General features: G+C 42.3%; 2 protein-coding genes across 2 annotated transcripts in view; one reads left to right on the forward strand and one right to left on the reverse strand.

The window, feature by feature from the left end:
• Positions 1-5694, reverse strand: part of LOC137519431 (uncharacterized) — a 75542-nt gene extending 69848 nt beyond the window's left edge. Inside the window, exon 1 of the mRNA XM_068238384.1 lies at positions 5441-5694. Coding sequence (XP_068094485.1) covers positions 5441-5694 — 254 coding nt within the window. The remainder of the gene's footprint in view (positions 1-5440) is intronic.
• STMN2 (stathmin 2) overlaps positions 1-25117 on the forward strand; it is a 79667-nt gene that overhangs the window by 30556 nt on the left and 23994 nt on the right. The window lies entirely within an intron of this gene.

Raw genomic sequence — 25117 nt, forward strand, 5'->3', positions numbered from 1 at the left:
GTTTCCTGAAAACTAAATAGAAGCTAAAAACCTTTTACCTGTCTGGGAGAAGAAAAACAATAGGATTTTAGTGCAGAAAAGTTCAAAGGGTCATTTCTTCTTCTTCTTTTTCAGCATAAAAGGCAATAGTGTGGATTCTAAACTGCAGCTGGGACAGCCTGATGCAATCTTAAAAATAAAACTATAAAATAGAAAGTAGAAATAAGAGACTTATTTCTATAATATGGATGTTTTATTTATTAGCCATACTACACATAAAATGCATTATCTATACTTACTTATTTTCATTCCGGGTTCAATTTAAGCAATGAAGGTTAAAAATATCCAGCAATGTGCTGAGTACCAGCCGAAAGCATATTGTTACGTTCTAATATCTGCTATCACTAAGCCACCAGCTCCCAGCATATTGCTAATTATTTATCTGTCATCTTTTCAGTGGCTGAAATCCAGAAAATTATGCATATTAAAAGATGACAGCTATTTAACCAACAAATAAAAAGCTAACTATGATATAGTAATACATCTCAGCACAAATACAATTATGCGTATGTTAACACTCATCAAACTTTCTAGAACTTTTATGATATTTATTACATTGATAAAATAATTGCACTCACTTGCAGATCAGATAGCCATTATTAATTAAATACTGAAAATCCTTTATAGTATGCTCTTTTTTTTCTCATTAGGATATGATTAGTGTAATATAATATAATTTTAATAACGAGATTTTGTACATCTAGTCATTTGGTATATATTACATTCGGTTATTGCTATCTTGACAAGCATAAAATAATTCACAGTGGGTGATATATGTTGCCATAGAAACAGGAGGTAAGAGCGCTCCGCGATCGTTTCCTGGCTACTCCATCTGCTTGCCTTCTTCAGCACACCGTGGTGTAAAGGATTTGGGACTGCATAGCAGGAGGAGCTTAGCGCCTAATTTTTTCGATGCTCTCTTGATTTGTTGGAAATAGCACAAAGATGAACTAATATAGACTTACAATACATACTAAAAGCACATGATATGATGCTTACCACTGTTGTCATAGTGCCAGTTTTACATGTGTGCTTTCGTGTATTGCATGTTGGTTTCTTACTCCTAAAGAGGAACTCCAGTGAAAATAATGTAATAAAAAATATGCTTCATTTTTACAATAATTATGTATAAAGGATTTAGTCAGTGTTTGCCCATTGTAAAATCTTTCCTCTCCCTGATTTATATTCTGACATTTATCACATGGTGACATTTTTACTGCTGGCAGGTGATGTCACTGGAAGGAGATGCTGCTTGTTTTTGTTTTTTTTGACAGTTGAAAACAGCTGTTATTTCCCACAATGCAACAAGGCTCCCACAGTGTGATGTCAGTACCTCAGTTGCTGTGAGGCACTGACATCACACTGTGGGAGGGGTTTCACCACAATATCAGCCATACAGAGCCCCCTGATGATCCGTTTATGAAAAGGAAAAGATTTCTCATGGGAAAGGGGGTATCAGCTACTGATTGAGATGAAGTTCAATTCTTACTTTTACTGATGGGTAACACGGTACAATACCATACTGCTACTTCTTAGTTACAGTTTCTCTTTAAAGTTTCGTCAGCGTGGCTCAGTGTGTAATATCCCAGGACATCATACAGTGCATACAGTAGACAGCACTGTCTGATGGGTACATTGATGAGCTGTACAACAGTGTGTTGTCACCACGCACTGCTGCACATATTTTAATGTGCAATGCAGTTAATTAGTGTAGCACTTCAATGGAGATGCAACACAGGAGCCATGCGTTTGTATGTAGCTATTGGAAACCTGCATTGCTGAATATATTGTAGTGTGCTGTTGCTGTCACAGTTTCAGTTTTAAAACCACACTACGTTTTAAAGAGAAACTCCAACCAAGAATTGAACTTTATCCCAATCAGTAGCTGATACCCTCTTTTACGTGAGAAATCTATTGCTTTTCACAAACAGAGCATCAGGGGGCGCTGTATGGCTGATATTGTGGTGAAACCCCTCCTACAAGAAGCTCTGAGGACCGCGGTACTTTTGACAGTTTGCCACAATGTAACATGGTTCACAGACAGGAAATTGCTGTTTACAGCTGTCTTCAACGGCCAAAACAGCTAGCAGCAGCTACATAACCTGCCCACAGTAAAAATGTCACCATGTAATAAATGTCAGAATGTAAATCAGGGAGAGGAAAGCTTTTACAATGGGCAAACACTGACTAAATCATTTATACATAATTATTGTAAAAATGAAGCACTTTTTTTATTACACTATTTTCACTGGTGTTCCTCTTTAAGCTATAAAACAAAGCAGAATAATGACCCTTTGAACTTTCCTGCAGTAAAACCTTATATCAAGCTGTCTCACTGTTTCTTGGCTGTTTAAGTGCTTCAGAAAACAGGACTGTATTCGACCTCTGTAACGATTGCTCCTTACTTACCTTGCCTTATTCCTGCGCTGGCTCTCCTGCAATGGCGGCGGGATCAATCGTTACACTCCAGCCGCCAGGTCCCACACCCTGGGGCTGCTCGTCCCTTGGTTCCAATGATAGGATCAAAATCTCGACGGTTCGTAAGAACCCTGATACTTTTTGCATAGAAAAAAAGAAAAATGAACTCTTCCTGTACTGGAAAACAATATGAAACTCCTTTCTTTGCTACAAAGGTTCTATACAAACAATTCATTATCTTATACGTTTATTTTCGCTTCAGGTTTGCTTTAAGGTGTACTTTAAATGGCCCTGTAACAGAGTACTATATGTATCATTATTAAATAGTAAAGCAACAGAAATAGGATAACTGCAGCAGACAACCTCTAGGGCATTGGACCAGTGGGAGTAATTGTAATACAGACACATTGCTCTATAGGTATTTATAGTCAACAAATCACAACTTGTCATTTTATACTGAACATTGGCTGGTACAGTTATATAAAATGGGTCACTGAGAACGTGTTCCCACAAGCACACTTTTAGAAGCTTACTTATTAGATAGATAAGCACTTTGATATGTCTGTATTTAGAAACACAGGTGTTAAACTGCACATGGGAAAATGTCAGGTATCACCGTTGAGGAATCATATTAATGAGTTTGCAGCAATTAGCTTTAATTACACAGAGCTGCATATGAGTTGAGGTGTCAGAGAGCATATCTGCAGCTTTTGTATTCTGTATTTTGCACACCAGACTGGTTGTTTTCTTCATCGCATGGTAAAAACACCTGTCGTCCCTGACATTTCCAAGGGTTAATTATGACACCTACTGTATGCTAATTATCTCAGTGCTTCTGGGGAAAATCGGGAGTCCCGTGATGTGGGTCTTTTTATAGCATGGAAAGTGTGTGTAAAACAGGAAAATACCGGTAAATGAGTGGCTCATAGGCCAGCACTCTCTCTTTCTCACTTTTTTTTCTCTCTCAGTGAAGTGGAAATCAGAAATTAGCTTTGTTAGCAGACACGAGCAGGGTAATTTCTGAACAGGGAGGCTACTTGGACACACAAACGTTTTACTCTCACCCCCACCACCACGACAAGCTTATGCACATGTTATGGAAAGGGAAGAGGGAATTGTGAATTGGGTAGCATCAGCCAAGAATCGCACTACAGAGCACAATTGAAAGTTTCAAGATATCATAGGCAATGCAATAGATGCAATATATTGTGCTCTGCAGACTGTTTCAAACAGAATGTCATTGATACAGAGGTTGTAGTTTTGTGAGTTTTGTGCCCTATACTCTAGAGGGCACCCCAGGCCTTTGCCTTGACAGCTTGTGTCAAAAAGAACAGCAACGCCTTAAAGATCATGAAGCTAAATAGACCTTTCAGTGGCGTAGCTAAGGAGCTATGGGCTCCGGTGCAAGTTTTACATTGGGCCCCCAAGCACTCTATGCATAACAATTGATACGGAGCACCAAAACCTGCCAAGGAGATGGGGAACAGATTGTTAATGATTACTACTATTCAAAGCCTCTATAGAAGTGATTATTACCAGCACAGGACCGATAAAAACAAGGAACACCAAGAGACCCAATAGTGTAATATGTACTGGTAAATGGTTACTAGATAGAGTAAATATTAATACTCACAAACCAGGGTTACCATTAGGCAACCACTGTAAAGGCAGGTGGGGAGATTTTCCTGACCCCACTCAGGAATAAGAAGTCACTTTCTGTAGATGAGAAAAAAGGTGGTTCAACCGTTCACCCAGGGGGGACTCAATATTATGCAGGAGAACAGAGGCGCCAAAAGGATAAAAGGAAGCTAAATGAGCTTAAAAACCAAATTCTTGGTAAATAGAGGAGGTAGTGGTGGACTTACCTCCTCCAAGTAGACACACAACGACTGTAGTAAAGACAGTCAATATATTTTTTTTATGAAATACAAATATACAACGCGTTTCGCAGGTTTGATCCCGCTTCATCAGGCAATAACAACGGAGCAATGGCATATGTGGTCAGAAGAGCCAGGCACTCACAGAGGTGCGATAAAGAACTAATAGTGCGGTTTGAGGCCCTCTGGCTTAAGGGCCACAGTGCGGTCGCATCCTCTGCACCCCCTGTTGCTACCCCAATGACACATTTGAAGACCACACAGCTGTTTTTAACGGGACAGGTGTCACAGCGCCAAAGGTATAAAATTGGTGCCGCATTGACTTACACTATATAACGCTATTTAGCGTTTTAAGTGTTAAAAAATGGCGCACACAGAATGACTTACACTTATAACGCTAAGTAGCGTTATAAGTGTTAAAAATGCAGGGGGCTATTGTTAGGCAGGGGGGGTCGGAGGGGGAGAGTGTTAGGCAGGGGGGGTCGAAGGGCTTAGTGTGAGAGAGGCAGACACAGGCAGAGGGATTTGTATACATTACCTGGTCCCTGATGATCGCATCTTCTCTCCACTTCCTACTTAGTGATTCAGTCCCCGTATGGTGATTGGCTGGCTGTAGGACTCTTACAAACTAAACAGGAAGTGGAGAGAAGACGGGATCGCCGGGACCAGGTAATGTATGAGAGATGCCGCTAATGACATCTTATTACTAAAGTTATTTAACGTTTCAGGACATTTCTGAAACATTAAATAACTTTAGTAGCAAGATGCCATTATCGGCATCACCCGGCGACATTTTTCACAGGCGCCATTATTAACTGTACCCGTTTTTAAAATTAAAACAATTCTTTTAATTCCTGAATTGGGCTCTAAGTTTGTAAACCTTTTTAATTAATTATTGTTAAGTAAACACTTGTTTTTATTACAGTTCCTCTAATCAATTAGCTTAAGCTGGGCTTTGTGACAAAAATAATTAAATTCGCTGTGTGCATTTTGTATGTGTATCAGCGTGGCGATAAATCAAAGGTTGCAAAAACTAGATATAATAAAACTTGAAAAATGGCATTATTGATTCTCCAGTCAATCTGTTAAAATCATTCCTTGCTGACCTTTCAAAAGGACATTTAAATGCATAAAGCGCAGTGCACGGCACAGCTTCTGGATGGAAGTTATTGAAAGCCTGTGAATGCTGAGCTGGCATGAGTCTCAGGGGGCTTTTACACTGACTGCCCTTGCCATCTTGTACAAAGGATTCTGAAAGCATTACAGACAATATGCTAACATTATCAGCATATTGGTACTCTGCAATAATTTTGATCTGCTCCATTGAATGTCCTGAAATTTCTGTGGAACGGGCTGACATTTTCAACATCATTGAATAATACCCTACAAAAGGTAATGGCAGCGTGAAAAGTAGCCCAAGACTAGCAGATTACATTTACAGTTCCCAGACTCAGAAAAAAAAAGAATTCTATTTTGGGTTTAGATTACACTGTGTGATCGAGGGGTAAGCAGAAGAAGAGAATGGTTTGTTAATGATTACTGCTATTTAAAATACATTGGGCCGGATTCACAAAGCTTTTCTGTTAAATTATCTCACAATTTATCTCTCCTTAAATGACTTAACTCATGATTTACCTCTCCTTAACTGACTTAACTCATTGTTTAGCGCTCCATATCTAACGTAACTCTGGGTTTAGCTCTCCTTAACTGACTTAATTCATTGTATAACTCTCTGATAAGGAGAGCTAAACCATGACTTAAAGTGAACCTAAAGTCAGGAAGAAAAAATGAGTTTAACTCACCTGGGGCTTCCCTCAGCCCCCTGAAGCTGATCGGTGCCCACGCTGACTCCAGCAGATGTCCCTGGACCGGCCGGCGGCGACTTCCGGTTTCGCTGTCACCGGCCGACAGGCTGGGAACATGAGTGATTCTTCGCGTTCCCAGCCAGAATAGCGCCCCCTATGCTGCTATTGCGGCCTCCCTCTGCTGCAATAGCAGCATAGGGAGCGATATTCTGGCTGGGAATGCGAAGAATCACTCGCGTTCCCAACCTGTCGGCCGGTGACGGCGAAACCGGAAGTCGCCGCCGGCCGGTCCAGGGACATCTGATGGAGTCAGCATGGGCACCGATCAGCTTCAGGGGCTCAGGGAAGCCCCAGGTGAGTTAAACTCATTTTTTCTTCCTGACTTTAGGTTCACTTTAAATCATGGTTTAGCTCTCCTTATCAATTTATCTCATGAATTATCTCTCCTTATTTGTTTATCTCGTGCATTAGCACTCTTAATGCTGGGTACACACAATGCGTTTTTCAGTCAATTTTCCGTCCGATCGATTTCCAATCGATTTCTGATTCGATTCTGTTATATACAGTAGTTACATAGTTATTTGGGTTGAAAAAAGACATACGTCCATCGAGTGCAACCAGAGAACAAGTACAACACCAGCCTGCTCCCTCACATATACCTGTTGATCCAGAGGAAGGCGAAAAACCCTTACAAGGCATGGTCCAATTAGCCCCAAAAGGGAAAAAATTCCTTCCTGACTCCAGTTGGCAATCAGATAAAATCCCTGGATCAACCTCATTGGGCATTACCTAGTAATTGTAGCCATGGATGTCTTTCAACGCAAGGAAAGCATCTAAGCCCCCTGTAAATGCAAGTACAGAATTTGCCATAACTACTTCCTGTGGCAATGTTATCTTTTCTTATCTATTTCCATTCACTTCTATGAGAAGTTAATCAGAAAAATTATCGAAAATAAGATCGGACATGTCGGAAATTATCTATCGAACCATCTATCTAACAAAAAATTGTATGGTGTGTAAAGCTAAAGTGAAATATAAGTAACCTTTGTGAATCAACCCCATATAGAGGTGATCATTACCATCACAGCACCAGTAAAAAGCTAATGTAGCAACTGGAGGAGGGCTCCATGTGGGCCCCTCTGGACCGGTAGCCCTGGTGCGGTTGAAGCTGTTGCATTTCTTGTTGCTACACCACTGCTAATAGAAATGTAGGATCTTTATGACCAATATGTAAATTATTTTATTGTTTACTTTGTAAGAACTATGTGTTCAACAGTGACTCAACTTTGTGTTTGTATGGTGTTGTAAGCAGAGCCTTACTTTGATTTTTATTGCTGTTCTCAGTAGTGTTGGGCGAACATCTAGATGTTCGGGTTCGGGCTGAACAGGCCGAACACGGCCGCGATGTTCGGGTGTTCAAGCCGAACTCCGAACATAATGGAAGTCAATGGGGACCCGAACTTTCGTGCTTTGTAAAGCCTCCTTACATGCTACATACCCCAAATTTACAGGGTATGTGCACCTTGGGAGTGGGTACAAGAGGAAAAAAAATTTAGCAAAAAGAGCTTATAGTTTTTGAGAAAATCGATTTTAAAGTTTCAAAGGGAAAACTGTCTTTTAAATGCGGGAAATGTCTGTTTTCTTTGCACAGGTAACATGCTTTTTGTCGGCATGCAGTCATAAATGTAATACAGATAAGAGGTTTCAGGAAAAGGGACCGGTAACGCTAACCCAGCAGCAGCACATGTGATGGAACAGGAGGAGGGCGGCGCAGGAGGAGAAGGCCACGCTTTGAGACACAACAACCCAGGCCTTGCATGAGGACAAGAAGCGTGCGAATAGCAATTTGCATTTTGTCGCCATGCAGTCATAAATGTAATACAGGTGAGAGGTTCAATAAACAGGGACCGGAAACGCTAACCCATCACAGATGTTCATTGTTCATGTTACTTGGTTGGGGTCCCGGGAGTGTTGCGTAGTCGTTTCCAATCCAGGATTGATTCATTTTAATTTGAGTCAGACGGTCTGCATTTTCTGTGGAGAGGCGGATACGCCGATCTGTGACGATGCCTCCGGCAGCACTGAAACAGCGTTCCGACATAACGCTGGCTGCCGGGGAAGCCAGCACCTCGATTGCGTACATTGCCAGTTCGTGCCAGGTGTCTAGCTTCGATACCCAATAGTTGAAGGGTGCAGATGGATTGTTCAACACAGCTATGCCATCTGACATGTAGTCCTTGACCATCTTCTCCAGGCGATCGGTGTTGGAGGTGGATCTGCACGCTTGCTGTTCTGTGTGCTGCTGAATGGGTGTCAGAAAATTTTCCCACTCCAAGGACACTGCCGATACCATTCCCTTTTGGGCACTAGCTGCGGCTTGTGTTGTTTGCTGCCCTCCTGGTCGTCCTGGGTTTGCGGAAGTCAGTCTGTCGGCGTACAACTGGCTAGAGGAGGGGGAGGATGTCAATTTCCTCTCTAAAGTCTCCACAAGGGCCTGCTGGTATTCTTCCATTTTGACCTGTCTGACTCTTTCTTCAAGCAGTTTTGGAACATTGTGTTTGTACCGTGGATCCAGAAGGGTATAAACCCAGTAATTGGTGTTGTCCAGAATGCGCACAATGCGTGGGTCGCGTTCAATGCAGTCCTAGGCCGAAGAGGTCATAGCCTAGGGTCACAAAAACCTGTTTATTTGGGCAATTTCAATGGTAGTGATGCTGACGTACATAAATCTCAGCCATGGCCGTTAGCAACGTCTGAATTGCAGGTAGAAGACATATTGTTAGACTTGGATTCCAAAGATGGGGTCCCTACATCTCTGCAAACCAGAGTTACAGGGGTCCAAAATTGGTAAAATCCCCCATAGGCTTTCATTGCCTTTCTATTTCACTTTCCAAAATCTCACATCTTTTCAAAGGGCAATTGCTCAGCAGTGGCAAATTTTCTAGAATTGTAGGGACCCTTAGGGGGAACATGACTGGTGAGTTTTGGGCCCCTAGGCCAAAGAGGTCATAGCCTAGGGTCACAAAAACCTGTTTATTTGGGCAATTTCAATGGTGGCGAGTCTGACGTACATAAATCGCAGCAATGGCCGTTAGCAACGTCTGAATCTCACGAAATGTCTCATGCAGGTAGAAGACATATTGTTAGACTTGGGCTCCAAAGATGGGTTCCCTACATCTCTGCAAACCAGAGTTACAGGGCTCCAAAATTGGTAAAATCCCCCATAGGCTTTCATTGGGCCTCCTATTTACAGTTCCAAAATCTCACATCTTTTCAAAGGGCAATTGCTCAGCAGTGGCAAATTTTCTAGCATTGTAGGAACTGTTAGGGGGTTATAACTGGTGAGTTTCGAACCCCTAGGCCGAAGAGGTCATAGCCTAGGGTCACAAAAACCTGTTTATTAGGGCTATTTCAATGGTAGTGATGCTGACGTACATAAATCTCAGCCATGGCCGTTAGCAACGTCTGAATTTCACGAAATGTCTCATGCAGGTAGAAGACATATTGTTAGACTTGGATTCCAAAGATGGGGTCCCTACATCTCTGCAAACCAGAGTTACAGGGGTGCAAAATTGGTAAAATCCCCCATAGGCTTTCATTGCCTCCCTATTTCACTTTCCAAAATCTCACATCTTTTCAAAGGGCAATTGCTCAGCAGTGGCAAATTTTCTAGCATTGTAGGGACCCTTAGGGGGAACATGACTGGTGAGTTTCGGGCCCCTAGGCCGAAGAGGTCATAGCCTAGGGTCACAAAAACCTGTTTATTTGGGCTATTTCAATGGTAGTGATGCTGACGTACATAAATCTCAGCCATGGCCGTTAGCAACGTCTGAATTTCTCGAAATGTCTCATGCAGGTAGAAGACATATTGTTAGACTTGGATTCCAAAGATGGGGTCCCTACATCTCTGCAAACCAGAGTTACAGGGGTGCAAAATTGGTAAAATCCCCCATAGGCTTTCATTGCCTCCCTATTTCACTTTCCAAAATCTCACATCTTTTCAAAGGGCAATTGCTCAGCAGTGGCAAATTTTCTAGCGTTGTAGGGACCCTTAGGGGGAACATGACTGGTGAGTTTTGCCACTGCTGAGCCATTGCCCTTTGAAATGGTGTGAGATTTTGGAACGGTAAATAGTAGGCCCAATGAAAGCCTATGGGGGATTTTACCAATTTTGGAGCCCTGTAACTCTGGTTTGCAGAGATGTAGGGACCCCATCTTTGGAATCCAAGTCTAGCAATATGTCTTCTACCTGCATGAGACATTTCGTGAGATTCAGACGTTGCTAACGGCCATTGCTGCGATTTATGTACGTCAGACTCGCCACCATTGAAATTGCCCAAATAAACAGGTTTTTGTGACCCTAGGCTATGACCTCTTTGGCCTAGGGGCCCAAAACTCACCAGTCATGTTCCCCCTAAGGGTCCCTACAATGCTAGAAAATTTGCCACTGCTGAGCAATTGCCCTTTGAAAAGATGTGAGATTTTGGAAAGTGAAATAGGGAGGCAATGAAAGCCTATGGGGGATTTTACCAATTTTGCACCCCTGTAACTCTGGTTTGCAGAGATGTAGGGACCCCATCTTTGGAATCCAAGTCCAACAATATGTCTTTTACCTGCATGAGACATTTCGTGAAATTCAGACGTTGCTAACGGCCATGGCTGAGATTTATGTACGTGAGCATAACTACCATTGAAATTGCCCAAATAAACAGGTTTTTGTGACCCTAGGCTATGACCTCTTTGGCCTAGGGGCCCGAAACTCACTAGTCATGTTCCCCCTAAGGGTCCCTACAATGCTAGAAAATTTGCCACTGCTGAGCAATTGCCCTTTGAAAAGATGTGAGATTTTGGAACTGTAAATAGGAGGCCCAATGAAAGCCTATGGGGGATTTTACCAAATTTGGAGCCCTGTAACTCTGGTTTGCAGAGATGTAGGGAACCCATCTTTGGAGCCCAAGTCTAACAATATGTCTTCTACCTGCATGAGACATTTTGTGAGATTCAGACTTTGCTAACGGCCATTGCTGCGATTAATGTACGTCAGACTCGCCACCATTGAAATTGCCCAAATAAACAGGTTTTTGTGACCCTAGGCTATGACCTCTTCGGCCTAGGACTGCATTGAACGCGACCCACGCATTGTGCGCATTCTGGACAACACCAATTACTGGGTTTATACCCTTCTGGATCCACGGTACAAACACAATGTTCCAAAACTGCTTGAAGAAAGAGTCAGACAGGTCAAAATGGAAGAATACCAGCAGGCCCTTGTGGAGACTTTAGAGAGGAGATTGACATCCTCCCCCTCCTCTAGCCAGTTGTACGCCGACAGACTGACTTCCGCAAACCCAGGACGACCAGAAGGGCAGCAAACAACACAAGCCGCAGCTAGTGCCCAAAAGGGAATGGTATCGGCAGTGTCCTTGGAGTGGGAAAATTTTCTGACACCCATTCAGCAGCACACAGAACAGCAAGCGTGCAGATCCACCTCCAACACCGATCGCCTGGAGAAGATGGTCAAGGACTACATGTCAGATGGCATAGCTGTGTTGAACAATCCATCTGCACCCTTCAACTATTGGGTATCGAAGCTAGACACCTGGCACGAACATGAACAATGAACATCTGTGATGGGTTAGCGTTTCCGGTCCCTGTTTATTGAACCTCTCATCTGTATTACATTTATGACTGCATGGCGACAAAATGCAAATTGCTATCCGCACGCTTCTTGTCCTCATGCAAGGCCTGGGTTGTTGTGTCTCAAAGCGTGGCCTTCTCCTCCTGCGCCTCCCTCCTCCTGTTCCATCACGTGTGCTGCTGCTGGGTTAGCGTTACCGGTCCCTTTTCCTGGAACCTCTTATCTGTATTACATTTATGACTGCATGCCGACAAAAAGCATGTTACCTGTGCAAAGAAAACAGACATTTCCCACATTTAAAAGACAGTTTTCCCTTTGAAACTTTAAAATCGATTTTCTCAAAAACTATAAGCTCTTTTTGCTAAAAAAATTTTCCTCTTGTACCCACTCCCAAGGTGCACATACCCTGTAAATTTGGGGTATGTAGCATGTAAGGAGGCTTTACAAAGCACGAAAGTTCGGGTCCCCATTGACTTCCATTATGTTCGGAGTTCGGCTCGAACACCCGAACATCGCGACCGTGTTCGGCCCAAACCCGAACATCTAGATGTTCGCCCAACACTACATGTGACCCGTTCGGCCAATCACAGCGCTAGCCGAAAGTTCGGGGAACGTTCGGCCATGCGCTCTTAGTTCGGCCATATGGCCGAACAGTTTGGCCGAACACCATCAGATGTTCGGCCGAACTCGAACATCACCCGAACAGGGTGATGTTCTGCAGAACCCGAACAGTGGCGAACACTGTTCGCCCAACACTAGTTCTCAGTCCCCATCTGTGAAACTTTACATCACTTCCTTTGCAGACAGGAACTGTAGATATCTCTCCAAGAATGACAGTGACAGCAACCAATAAAACATTTCTTGCAGAGCGGTGAGGTTAGAAAACCCCAAATATTTTATTGTTCTTGTCCCTGGGGCTACCAGTTTTCATGTTACAGCCACAATGATCCATGGCAGTTCCAGGGACAGGAGTTAAGGGGAAATCTCTGCAACAGGAACACAAAAAACATTGAAAAAAAAACCCAAATATTCTAACCCATCTCCGCACTACAAACAAAGTCTTAAAGAGGAACTGAAGTGAAAACATCATTAATAACATTGCTTCATTTTTTTACAATACTCATTTATAGATTATTTAGTCAGTGTTTGCCCCATGTAAAATGTTTCCTCTCCCTGATTTGCATTCTAAAAATTCACACAGGTGGTGACATCTTTCGTCCTGACCTCTGAGGAATGTTTGTTTACTGAGAGTTGCCAAGCCAGAACAAAATATGGTATCATCCTGATTCAAAAACTTCCATTTTTTAGAGTGTTAGACATCCCACATATATTCTGTGTATAAGAATACTCTTTAACCCTTGAAAATCATCCGAAAAGTCGGCGGTCATCTTATACACCGGATGTCATCGATGGCGGGTGATACGCCCTATCCTGTTACGACTCTCAGATCTCGCTGCTGAGGACTGTAGTGAAGCGGTGCAGGCGCACATGTGCGAGATCTGAGAGGCCAGAAGGGTGAAAGAGGCGTGTTTTATGGGCACAGCGCAATCTATTCTTCCATACCGCTCTGATAAACAGATAGACAAGGAGAGCTGACCAATCCACTTAGGGATAGGGAGAGTTGACTAATCCAACCAGTCAATCACCTATATACTGTTATATACTGGATACCACATACAGTACATCACCAGTGTCTGTTCATACATAGCACCAGTATATGATGTTTTTTTAATTTTTATTTGGTGTGCATTGGAAGAGGGGTAGTCTTATACAGTATATCCCAAACGCTTTATTTTAACTGGAAAAGTTGGGGGTCGTCTTATATGCCGGAATATACGGGAGTTTGTATTTTCACTGGGACTTCAGTTATCTGGCCAGAATCCAGATTGTATTAATCAGACGTTGAACTAATTCAACTATAATTTGCTAGGAGTCAAATCATTATGGAAATCGTATTCCTTCATGCGGAATCCAACACTTCATCCTGCAATTCTTACTTTAATTTAGACACTGAAAGCAGCTATTTTAAAGATGCAACGAATATTATGAATAACTGATGATGTCTCCTGTAATGGATAAGCAATGTCTGCACGTTTGGGTTTTATTTTTGTAAAACAGATTTTTACAGTTTTCGCCAAAAGGCTGTTTTAATAATTCTTTCTTAAGAGAGCATCTTTATTTGTAGACATTCAAGTGCTGCAGAGAATTAAAAGAAAAAACACCTTGTCAAATTTGCATTAGGATTACTGATCTTTTGGCTAAACAAAGTATGTCTGTGTACTTGGCTGACTTAATGTAAAATGTAATCATTCAGTAATTGAAAGCAGTGCTGGGCCGAAATTACGCATGAGCGTAATTACGCATCGTAATTCAATGTAAATTTACGCGTAAGCGCTACGCGTAAATTACGGTCTTACGCGTAATTATTTACGCGTAAGCAGTAAAGTGGTATCGTAATTACACTGTCTACCGTAATTGCTAGGCATGCGTAATTTTACGAACACTTACGCGTAATTTTACGCGTAATTACTAACGTAAAAACTCACCTTTTCTAAGAGTAGCCAATCAGTCAACATCCTAAGCAACCAATAGTATCTTCTCCCGCCCTTCAGTATAAGCGTACAATTTGACGCATACGAATGATATGTACGCAATAACTGTCATATTGACGGCTATTGCGTACATATCGTCGGTGTGCGTAAAAAAATACGCATTAATGGGTATTACGGCACTACGCGTAACATCGTAGTGTAAGCGCCTACATTACGGTATCCTTACGCGTAACTGCGTAAGTTTACGCGTAATTACAGTGATGTACCGTAGATAATTTCCTACGCCGTAACCGTAATTGCGTAATGCGTAATAGCGTAAAATTACGCGTAATGATCCGTAAGCGTAGATTTTTCCATTACGACCAGCACTGATTGAAAGTAAATTTGCTCAATTTTAAGATCTTCAGCTTAGAAGGAGGAAATGCTATATTTGGCTACTACATGAGTTATTGATGATGATGATCGTCATTATATTAAGATTGGTTCAGCAGCTGGAGGATTAAAGAGGCACTGTAGTGACATATAGTAGAATGAAGTAAATTATTCAGGAACTCTTCCTACATTCATATGTTGCTGTATTTGGTGATACAGCAACATATGATGTCACAGCCCCATGATATCACATTCTAGGTTGTTTAGCTATGCGGAATTCTCCTCCTAGAGCATTTTGGAAGACTTTATATTTTGTACTGGCTTTGGAACTCTCAGTAAACAAACATTATCTACAGAGATCACCTGACAGGTCTAAAGATGTTACCGTCTTTGATAAATTTCATAATGAAAATCAGGGAGTAGGACGTTTTTACAATGAGAAAACTCTGACTAAATCATTTATATAAAAAAAAAAATATTGTATACAAATAAGCAATTTTACTCCCTATGTTATTTTGGTCACAGTTCCTCTTTAAAGTTAATGGGAACCGCATTTAAAAAAATGCCCAAGGAGAGGGAAGGCTCCTCTCCTGGTCCTGTCGTTCCGGTGCTGGCTCGCCCGGTAGCAGTATTTGACTAAATTAGTCAAATACTGCTTTATCTGGCTGAAGGAGGCTTCAGAAGTCTTCAGGGAGCCCGAGTGCTCCTGAAGAAGGGCGGCCCTGTACTGCGCCTGCGCAAGCACGCTCTCTTGCACGCTCACGCCTGTGCAGTATGGAGCCGAACATCTTTGAGAGGACACGGCTCCCGAAGACTTCCAAATTCCCTTTCGGCGGGGGATTGAAACGGGGAGGGGGAGAACTAGCACAGGATAGAGAGCACCAAGAGAGGAGACGGAAGGCTCTATACAACCCAGAGCCTTCCCTCTCCTTAGGTAAGTATTTGCTTCATTTTTTTAAAAAAAAAGCGGTTCCCATTCACTTTAAGTTCATCTCATTTGACTTCACAGGTCGCCTGCTTATTGCAAGTGAGTGCCTTTCTAAGAGTCGGGTCACACTAGGTACACGGCCAGACTATTTTCCAGAGCAGGTGGCAGTGCACTAATGGACATGTAGTACAGACCCATGCTTTCCTATGGGCTCATTCCCACAGCCCATTTGCACTGGATACAGGATTGTCTGTTGTGATACCACAATGAACTTTTCTGAGCAGCATGATAATCAGCACGTAGTGGATTTCCGTATACAAAGATACAGCATGCTTCCACTCCACAGACAGCGTGAACACCAGCAGCTGCCGCTGAAGGGGCTATGCTACCTATTCTGGGTGGATCATCATCAGGTGGAACCTGACTCTAAGTACAGAAACCACAGGATGAACGTAGCATCAGCAACTGCTACCACAAATGTCTGCTGTGACACTGCTCATGTTTTTACAACGCAGGTTCACTTTTAAGATTGACTATTATAAATTATTACCCATATTAATTTTTAAAAAGAAAAGGACTCAGATACAGAAATGTATATTGCAGCAGCATTTTTTATCACCAATTCGGTAACACACAAGTATTTCCAGCACTTAGTAAAATATAATTCTGACAGCAAGCTCTCCTGGAATACAAGGTTAAATTCTGACATCTAGCCCTCCTGAAAATAAGATGTAATTCAGACATCCAGCTCTCCTTAAAATAAGGTATAATTTGGACATCCAGGCCTCTTGAAATATGAGATACAATTTTGACATGCAGCCCTAAAATATAACATTTCATTTTGAGGTCCAGTCCACCTGAAATATAAAATATAATTATGACTGTCCCTCCTGAAAAATAATATATATACGGGGGTTGTCCAGAAAGTAACATCCATTTGCTTTTATGTGCCGCACAAAGTATTCTTACAGTGCATATTAACTTACACCTGTCAGGTTAATCTCTCCTCTACCTACACCGATTGTCACATGACTGCAGAACACAAGTAACTGTTTGTTCAGCAGCATTATATGCTAGATATGCCCCTCCCCCATCAATTCTCCCAACCCATAAGTGAGGAGTGCGATGCTACTACAACAATGGGTTTGAAAACCTTTTAAAATAAATCTTAAACATAGGATGTGAAAACATTATCTGAAGATACCGTGTTTAAAACTAAATAAATAAAGTGTTTTAATTGATTATATGGAAACGTTCTTTATTTTTTGGGTGACCCTGGTAATTGGGCCGTTCAGCTAACATTCAGGACTAGCCCTTCTAAAAAAAAAAGATACCATTCTGACATCCAGCCCTGCTGAAACATACTGTAGTTCTTTCTGCTACTATTAATGTGCAGTGACTGGTTGTATCATTGCACTGCTTTTGTCACGTAATACTTCTAGTAACAGCAAAATTCACATGCAGGTTTCATTTAATTCTACTGATAGGCTGTACTTAATGTAATCTATTTCTCTGGCAGAAAGTTCATTAGAATAGTGAAGCTGGGAGCAAAGATCTTCCTATCCTAATGATGTCTCTTCCATGTAGGCCGGTGGGAGTTTAATAATCAGATTCATGTTGTATCACCAAGAGCGCTTTGTGAAAATAATGAGAATCTGCAGCTCTATCTGAGCCCGGTTCTAAAGACAGTATAAAACAGGAAGCTTTGTAAGTGACATATCTAGGTTAACCTGAGGGATTGCTTGCGCAACTTGAGCTCAGTGTGTGTGCCCAGATATAGGTTCCCCAGGTAATTATCAGTTGAGAACAGCAGTAGGGGGTTAGGCTTCCATAGTAATGAGTAAAAAAAAACTTTGCAGAAAGCACTGACATATTCCTGCAATGCTCTGTAGAGCACAATGAACAATTCACGTCACTGTGTTCTTCAGTCTGATTTCCATATTACAGTACATAGCCGATAATGGGTAATCCAACTAGCCTACCAAAGTGTTTTTGGATATGGGAGAAAACCAGTGCACACACAGGGAGAACATACAAGCACCATGCAAATAGTTCCCTAGCTGGGATTCAAACATAGCTTTGCATAGGAATGCTAGACACTTATTTACTGGGCTACCCAAAGCCAAAAGTATATCATTCTCTATGGCTATGTTCACATTATAAATCGCCAGCGCTATTTCAGGCACTGAGCGATTTATTGTGATTTTTAAAATTACCTTTCCCTGCGCTTTCTAAGAGCTTTTGCAGAGCGATTCTTTTTTTCACTTCCTGATATCAGTCAGGAAGTGAACTCTTTCACCCGGAAATGAATAAATACAATGTATTAATACATGAAAGCACTTGGAAAATCGCTATACCATCCATTATAGCCAAATCGCCCAGAAAATGGTACAGGCAGCACTTTGGGTAGTGGAACGTAATTGCAAAGTGCACATGTGAACACTCTCATAGGAAATCATTGCACAAGGGCTTTTAGGGCGATTTCGGAAATCGCCAGCACTTAAAAATATACGCAAACGCTCATAGTGTGAACAAGCCCTTAAAGGATAATACAGTCCATTGTAACTTGCTGAATTACCAATAGACATTATAATGCAGATAATATCTAGATATAATTATGCTGCACAGGGGTGTAACAAGGTCCCACCAGGCCCCCCTGCAGAAATACTGAGCGCCCTCCCTGGGGCCCGCATGTGTATGCAGGCGGCGGGCAGCGGCAGATACATACCTTCCGTGCGCTCTAGCGTGGATGTTTCTCCCTCTAGTGTCTGACGCGACTTCCTGTATAAACAGGAAGTTGCATCAGAGGCTAGAGAGAGGAACATCCACGCTGGAGCGCACGGAAGGTATGTATCTGCGCTGGAGGGGAGCGCAGAGGGGAGAGCCCGAAGTGAGGGAGGGGGGGCCGTCCCTCCTCCCCGTCGAAGTGCAGCATGGCTTTCCCCTCATGATGCGACCCCTCCAGCCCCCCAAAACGGCCCCAAGTGGGCCCCAGGAGGGCCCGAGCCCCCCGCAGGGACAGGCCCTATTGTTACGCCAGTGATGCTGTTTAATAAGGGCTGGTTCAGATGCCCATGGCATTTACTTCTGGGATCAACCACACGGCGTTAGGATGAATGGCGGTGTTTATCTGAATGTGTTCACCGCCGATTGGCAGCATTCATGATGCGGTCAATCAAGTTTTCAAAATCATCCAATAAGAAATGCCTTATTTACCTTACCTATCCTGTTGTTTTTAGTATAGGGTACTGGGGAAAGAAGCACAGAGACAACGGTAGCCCAAATTGTGCAGTATGTCACAGATAGATGGATATATACATTCGTTTGAGATGAGGATACTCACAAAGGTGGGTTGCACCACGGGCAACCGACCACTAGGTGGAGTGTCTTATACCTGACTCCACACAGGTATGCCAGCAATCTTGGAGGCGGTTGCTCTCTTGTTAAAGAATCACATGCACTCTAAACCTGTGAGGTGGGAGAAAACCACCCCAGTTTAGGTGTACGGAACTTACCCTTTACTGGACCGTAGACCGTAAAAAAAAGGCAGAGGTGATTCACTTTGGCATCCTAAAGACACAGTAAAGATGGAAACCAGCAAAAATATTATTTTCTTTTTCATACTATTTTAGCTTTTTTATACTTCCTGGGAACCCCTTTACCTTCGTCTGTTGTTTTTAGTGTTCACTGTCAGACTTAGAAATGTGATATGTGGAAAAGAAAATAATATTTCTGCTGGTTTCCATCTTTACTGTGTCTTTAGGATGCCAAAGTGAATCACCTCTGCCTTTTTTTTATATTGAGCTCAATCAAAATTTTCCCTCCCTATCGCCACAGCTTAGGGCTGGTTCACACTGGCGTCTGCCGGTGTGTCGGCCAAGTGCTTTTCTGTAAGAGTGCAGAAAAGCATTTAACATCTTCCTGGAGCTTTTGGCGGCTTCCGGCAGTTTTCTTCACCGCAGTGGGTTATGGAGATGAAAAAAAGGGGAAAAATCAGGAATGCAATATATAGGATATGGCATAAAATATTGTTTATAATACTGATATTCTACTATTCCCCACTGTAACCTTTATTTTTACAATGGGCTCCAGTAAAAGTCATAAAATATTATTTAATTTATTGTACTTCTTCATTCATATGGTAAAATATATTTAATACTTACCGATATTTTACTACAATCTAACCTCTCCCTACTCTCACACAGAACCCTCCCCTGGTGGTGTCTTACCTTAACCCCCCTGGTGGTCCTATCCACCTGAGGGTGCCTATCAACCTTCCCTGGTGGATCAGAACCTTAATCCTGAAGCACTCCCCCCCCCTCCTGTGGTCCCTTACCTTAAGCCCCCCTAGTGGTGTTACTTACCTTGAAGTGAACCTCCAGAATAAAAATCTACTCAGCAGCACTGAAAAAGCTTGTTGTTACTTTAACAGTTTCACAGCATCAGACTTTGTTTTTCTTACCCAAGCCTCATTTTTAGCTGCACAGAAGCTAAGCTCCACCCCATCAAAGAAATCTGCCAGGGCTTTTTTCCCTTGATGCTGTGCAAAGCATGATGGGATTTCTGTGGTTGTTGTTCTCCTTCTGCTGTTTTGGCGCAAATCCGTTTTTTTATTTTGAATTTGAGATCTGAAGCCTAGCGCGAACAGCTGGGAGGGGTGATCAGGACTCAGGACAGTTGGAACTGTGTCTCTTGCTCGCTGTCACCTCCTTTCAACCGAAAAGATGGCTGCCCCCATGAAATCACAAACATTTGCCTGTTCTTTTAAAACAGGGTGGGTAAGAGATTATATTACCTATCTGTTTCAATTAACATAACTAATGTACCTTAATGACAGTATGCTTGTTTAGGCTGAAGTTCCCCTTTAACTCCCTCGGTGGTGCCTAACCTTTACTGCCCCTGGTGGTGCCTAACCTTAAACCCCCCCCCCCCCCATCTCCCAATAATGCCTAACCTTAATACCCCGCTTTGTGTAATATAAATTAGTGTATGATCGTTAATGGTTTTATATAATGTAGAATAAAAAAATGATAATTGAAGAGTCAAAATGTAAAAATAACCTTTTTATATGTATACGTTTTTAACCACTTCCCTACTCTTGCCACGTTTATCTACTTCCCACAGGGGCGGAGATAAGCATCTTGGTTTACTTACCGCCTCAGGATTGTCGCGTCTCTCCCATTCGCATCCTCTGCAACCCTCTCCCTCCGTGATCGGGTAATGAGAAACAGCTGTTCTTAAACGCGATATCCGTGCCTCTGATGAATCACAGCTTCTGGTGGCTCTGATTCAAAAAGCACCCGACTGTAAACAACACCAGTAACACTTAGTTCCATCTTCTATTTTTAGAACACAGAACTTAGTGTAGCACCATCTAGTGTATTAAAAAAAACACTAAACGACTAAAAAACAACAACTTTATTTCGAAATAAAATATTATCGCCAGACATTGTACTAGGGACACAATTTAAACATTGTAATAACCGGGACAAATGGGCAAATAAATTGTGACTGCTTTATCAACAATAGCACATTTTTATTTTTAAACTACAATGGCTGAAATCTGAGTAATGGTGATTTTTTTCATTTTTATTTCCTTCTTTTTCCCTGCAAAATGCATATAAAATAAAATAATTCTTAGCAAAGAAAGCCTAGTTTGTCCCTCAAAAAAAATATATAGATAATTTCAGTGTGATAAGTAATGATAAAGTTATTGGCAAATGAAAACTGCTCTGGTTTTGAAGAAAAAACCTGTGGTAGGGAAGTGGTTAAGTAAGTTTCTTGAAAAATGATAATTTGTAACATAGGTGAGAAGCTGCTGGTTGTGGTGCAAAAAGTTGAAATGTAAATGTTTTTTTTCTGAGAAAACAAAGCAAACAGTTTTAGAATTGATTATTTGATAAATAATAAAGTTTTTATGGAAATTAAAGTTAAAGATATCAAGCGATATAGTTGTTTTATATTTACGCAGCACCCTTTTACAAACAATTTAGTTGTTTTATGTTTGCGGCGCCCTTTTTATACAATTTGCGCCAGTAGAGGATTAAAGGCGCCTTTAATGGACACCCTTATTATATTCTACCTATAGAAGTACCTGTAACCACATGGTTACTGTGCCTAATGGAGGATTCTGTAGACCAGTGTTTCTCAAACCTGTCCTCATGACTCCCCAACACTGCATGTTTTGCAGGCAACCTCACTTATGCACAGGTGGGGTAATTAGTGTCTCAGCTACATGCAATCCACCTAGCTGAGACACTAATTACCCCACCTGTGCATAGGTGAGGTCACCTGCAAAACATGCACTGCTGTAGACACTCTAACACTTTCCCATTCTGTGTAAAAATCATTTTTATTGTTGGCTGAAACCGCATTTTAGTCTAGTTTAATTCTGCATGGCATTTGTGCTTTCAGAGCCCCGCATGGCCAGGATAATTTATGCCATTATAGGTAAAGCCACAGCTGGTGTTCTTTGAAGTACAACTTTAAAAATTAGCTTTGTAATAATGATTTCATGTTATCAGCTGGTTCAGCCTGCAGTGAGGACAGTGGGGAGGGGGGTGGATGCCTCTCGCTCAGCTTGTGGCCTCATTTGAACTGAGCGGTTTTAGGGAAAGTAAATGCATGGCAGAGTTGGTGTAACGTGGTGTGAGTGGCACTCGCGTTGCGACATATTGATGCGACTGGCGGTTCAGTCACACTGTGATAAGTACACAGATGGATTAGCTTTTATCTCCTGGTCCTCCATGGCTCTCTGGCTATACTGGGGAGAGTTTATGTAACATGGCTTTATTTTTCTTTGCTTCTGAGGTAATTAAAATTTTACATAACAACTAAAACGAGTGAAAAACAAGATAACTTCTAATTGGATTGCTGCCATATCGGTCACATCAGGAACCAATGACTGTAAACTAATTACCTTTAACGAGGAGCTTCTAAAATCGTTAAACGTCATTAAGTAAAACCATTTAGAGGTAACTATGGACGTGTGACTGGAGTGATCCACACTGATGGATGCCGACCCATTTGGTTCGCCATCAGTGCCATTAAAGTGACACAGAAGCGAAAACAAATTATGATATAATTAATTGTATGTGTAGTACAGATAATTAATAGAACATTAGTAGTAAAAGAATGAGTCTTATACTTTTATTTTCAGTTATATAGCTTTTTTTTTATAACATTGCATCATGCTGTCATATTTGCAATTACAAACCACATTTATTTAAACTATGAAATAGAGCAGAGCTAATGAACCTTTGAACTTCCCTGCAGTAAAAGCTTATCTGAAGCTGCCTCTTACTGTTTCTTTGATGTATAAATGCTTCAGAAAATAGGACTGTCTCCAACTCAAGTTGAGTCTGAGAGCTCAGAGAAGCTCTTTTGCATAGATAACAACTGAAGTTTCTTAACTCTTCCTGTACTGTAAACAATATGAGACTCTTTTCTTTGTTACTAATGTTCTATTTCTTAAGGGACCCATACACCTAACGATTTTCCTGCCGATATACAGCAGATTCCATCACTGTGATCGAATCTGCTGTAAAATCGTTGCGCAAACGCTTACAGAACGATCGATTTCTGTCCGAAATCAATCATTCCCGTCGATTCCCGTCGATCCGTCCATGCGGAAGATTTCGCTCGATCGCCGGTGGGTCGGGAGTGCGCCTATAGCGGCGTCCAAATGCCCGACGACCGACACTAGCGGCAATACATTACATGTTGCACTGGCGCTTGTCCCCTGGTCTCTGCTGTCACTTCTCTGTGCTCGGCTCCTCCAGCTTCACTGAACTTCCTGTCCCGGCAGGAAGTTTAAACAGTAGAGCGCCCTCTACTGTTTAAACTTCCCTGGCAGGGAGTTCAGTGAATCTGGAGTAGCCGAGCACGGAAAAGTGACAGCGGAGACCAGGGGACACGCGCCGGCTGGAGCAGGTAATGTATGCGGGGGGGGGGGGGGGGGGGGCAGCGGCAGCACCACCACAACCACAGTTTGTGATCGGTTTCATGCTGAAATCGATTCACAATCTGTTTGCAGTAAAGGCAGCCATACGATCTCTCTCTGATCAGATTCGATCAGAGAGGGATCTATCTGTTGGTCGGATCTGATGGCAAATCGACCAGTGTATGGCCACCTTAAGCTGTACTAAATGTAAGAATGAGCAAGAATCTGGATGTCTGCAGATGAGAGAGTCGGGAAAAACCTGATATGTTCAAACGTGCTAAAGGCTGAGAAAATTTGGATTTTGCTATCAGGATGTGGGTGATGAATTTGGTGAGGACAATTTCAGTGAAATGATGGGGGGTGGTAGCTACACTGAAGATGGTTAAATAAGGAGTTCATAGAGATACAGACAGCTGTGAATGGATGCACCATTTCAGTAGTAAACAAAGGCGAAAAAGTGAGACAGGACTGCAGCTAAGGAAGACTTTGAGAGCCAGAGGTATTTCCTGTATTAGTGGTATTATAACTGCCAGTTTGATTGAGAAAATCCCACTTGATAGTGCTGTATATTGACGTTGTGTACGTTGTTGTGCAAATAGTTGGGTTAGGAGGCGGGGGCACAATGGGGAATTGAAGAGGTTGGAGTTATGGAACTGTGAGGCAATTAGTGAGAAGGATAATTGTTTGGCATGCAAAGGGCCATCCCCACGAACACTGCTATTACAGCGCAGGTAGATTTGGGTGCAGCCGGCGCCACCATAAGCCGTAATAGTAAATACGGCTATAGCGGCACACAGTGAGTAACTTCGGACCGTCAGAAGACGGAGCTGAAGTTACTTTTTAAACACTGTAATTCAGCCTCCAGCAATTGCTGGAAGCCGAATTATTTCATTCCCCGACCCCGTGCAATCCAGGTGGGCCTAGAGGGGGAATAGTATTTAACGTCACTGGGAACTTGTGCAGAAGCAGGATAAGCCATACCGGCTGTATCCTGCGCCCAAGTCTCTAGGCGGTGAATACTCTTGTACGCACATTGCCAACCTCGTGCAGGATTTCTCTGTCCTCTGAGGTGGGGCCTTTCTTATAGCAACTATCTACCACCTTAGAACATTTCTTCACGCCCGACTTGACCCCTGCTCGTAACCAAATTCAGAGTGCGTATAGGTGTCCCCCAGTGCATTGAAAGATTTGCTACACCTTGTGCCACTATGGTGAGTGCCTCAGGGCACTCATCATAATGGCCTGCTTCAGCCCTGTCAGTTATCTGTTAATGGTACAGCCCAGGCAAGGTCTTCTCTTGCCTTGACCCTTCCTCTATATGGTCTTCCTTTCATCAGAATCAGAATCATTTATTTCGCAAAGTGCACAATGGGAGTTGTATCCGGAATTGGTTTTGGCTCATACAGGTTCTGGAAGGATGGGGGGTGGGGGGGATAATGCTACTATCACTGGCATATGGGTATAAGGTATGCTATACATAAATGCCCGCCAAAACAAATAAAGCAATGTAATTTGCATAACACAGAACAATAAATACATACTAGCT

Source organism: Hyperolius riggenbachi, chromosome 5 (assembly GCF_040937935.1).
Source record: "Hyperolius riggenbachi isolate aHypRig1 chromosome 5, aHypRig1.pri, whole genome shotgun sequence".
NCBI lineage: Eukaryota > Metazoa > Chordata > Amphibia > Anura > Hyperoliidae > Hyperolius > Hyperolius riggenbachi.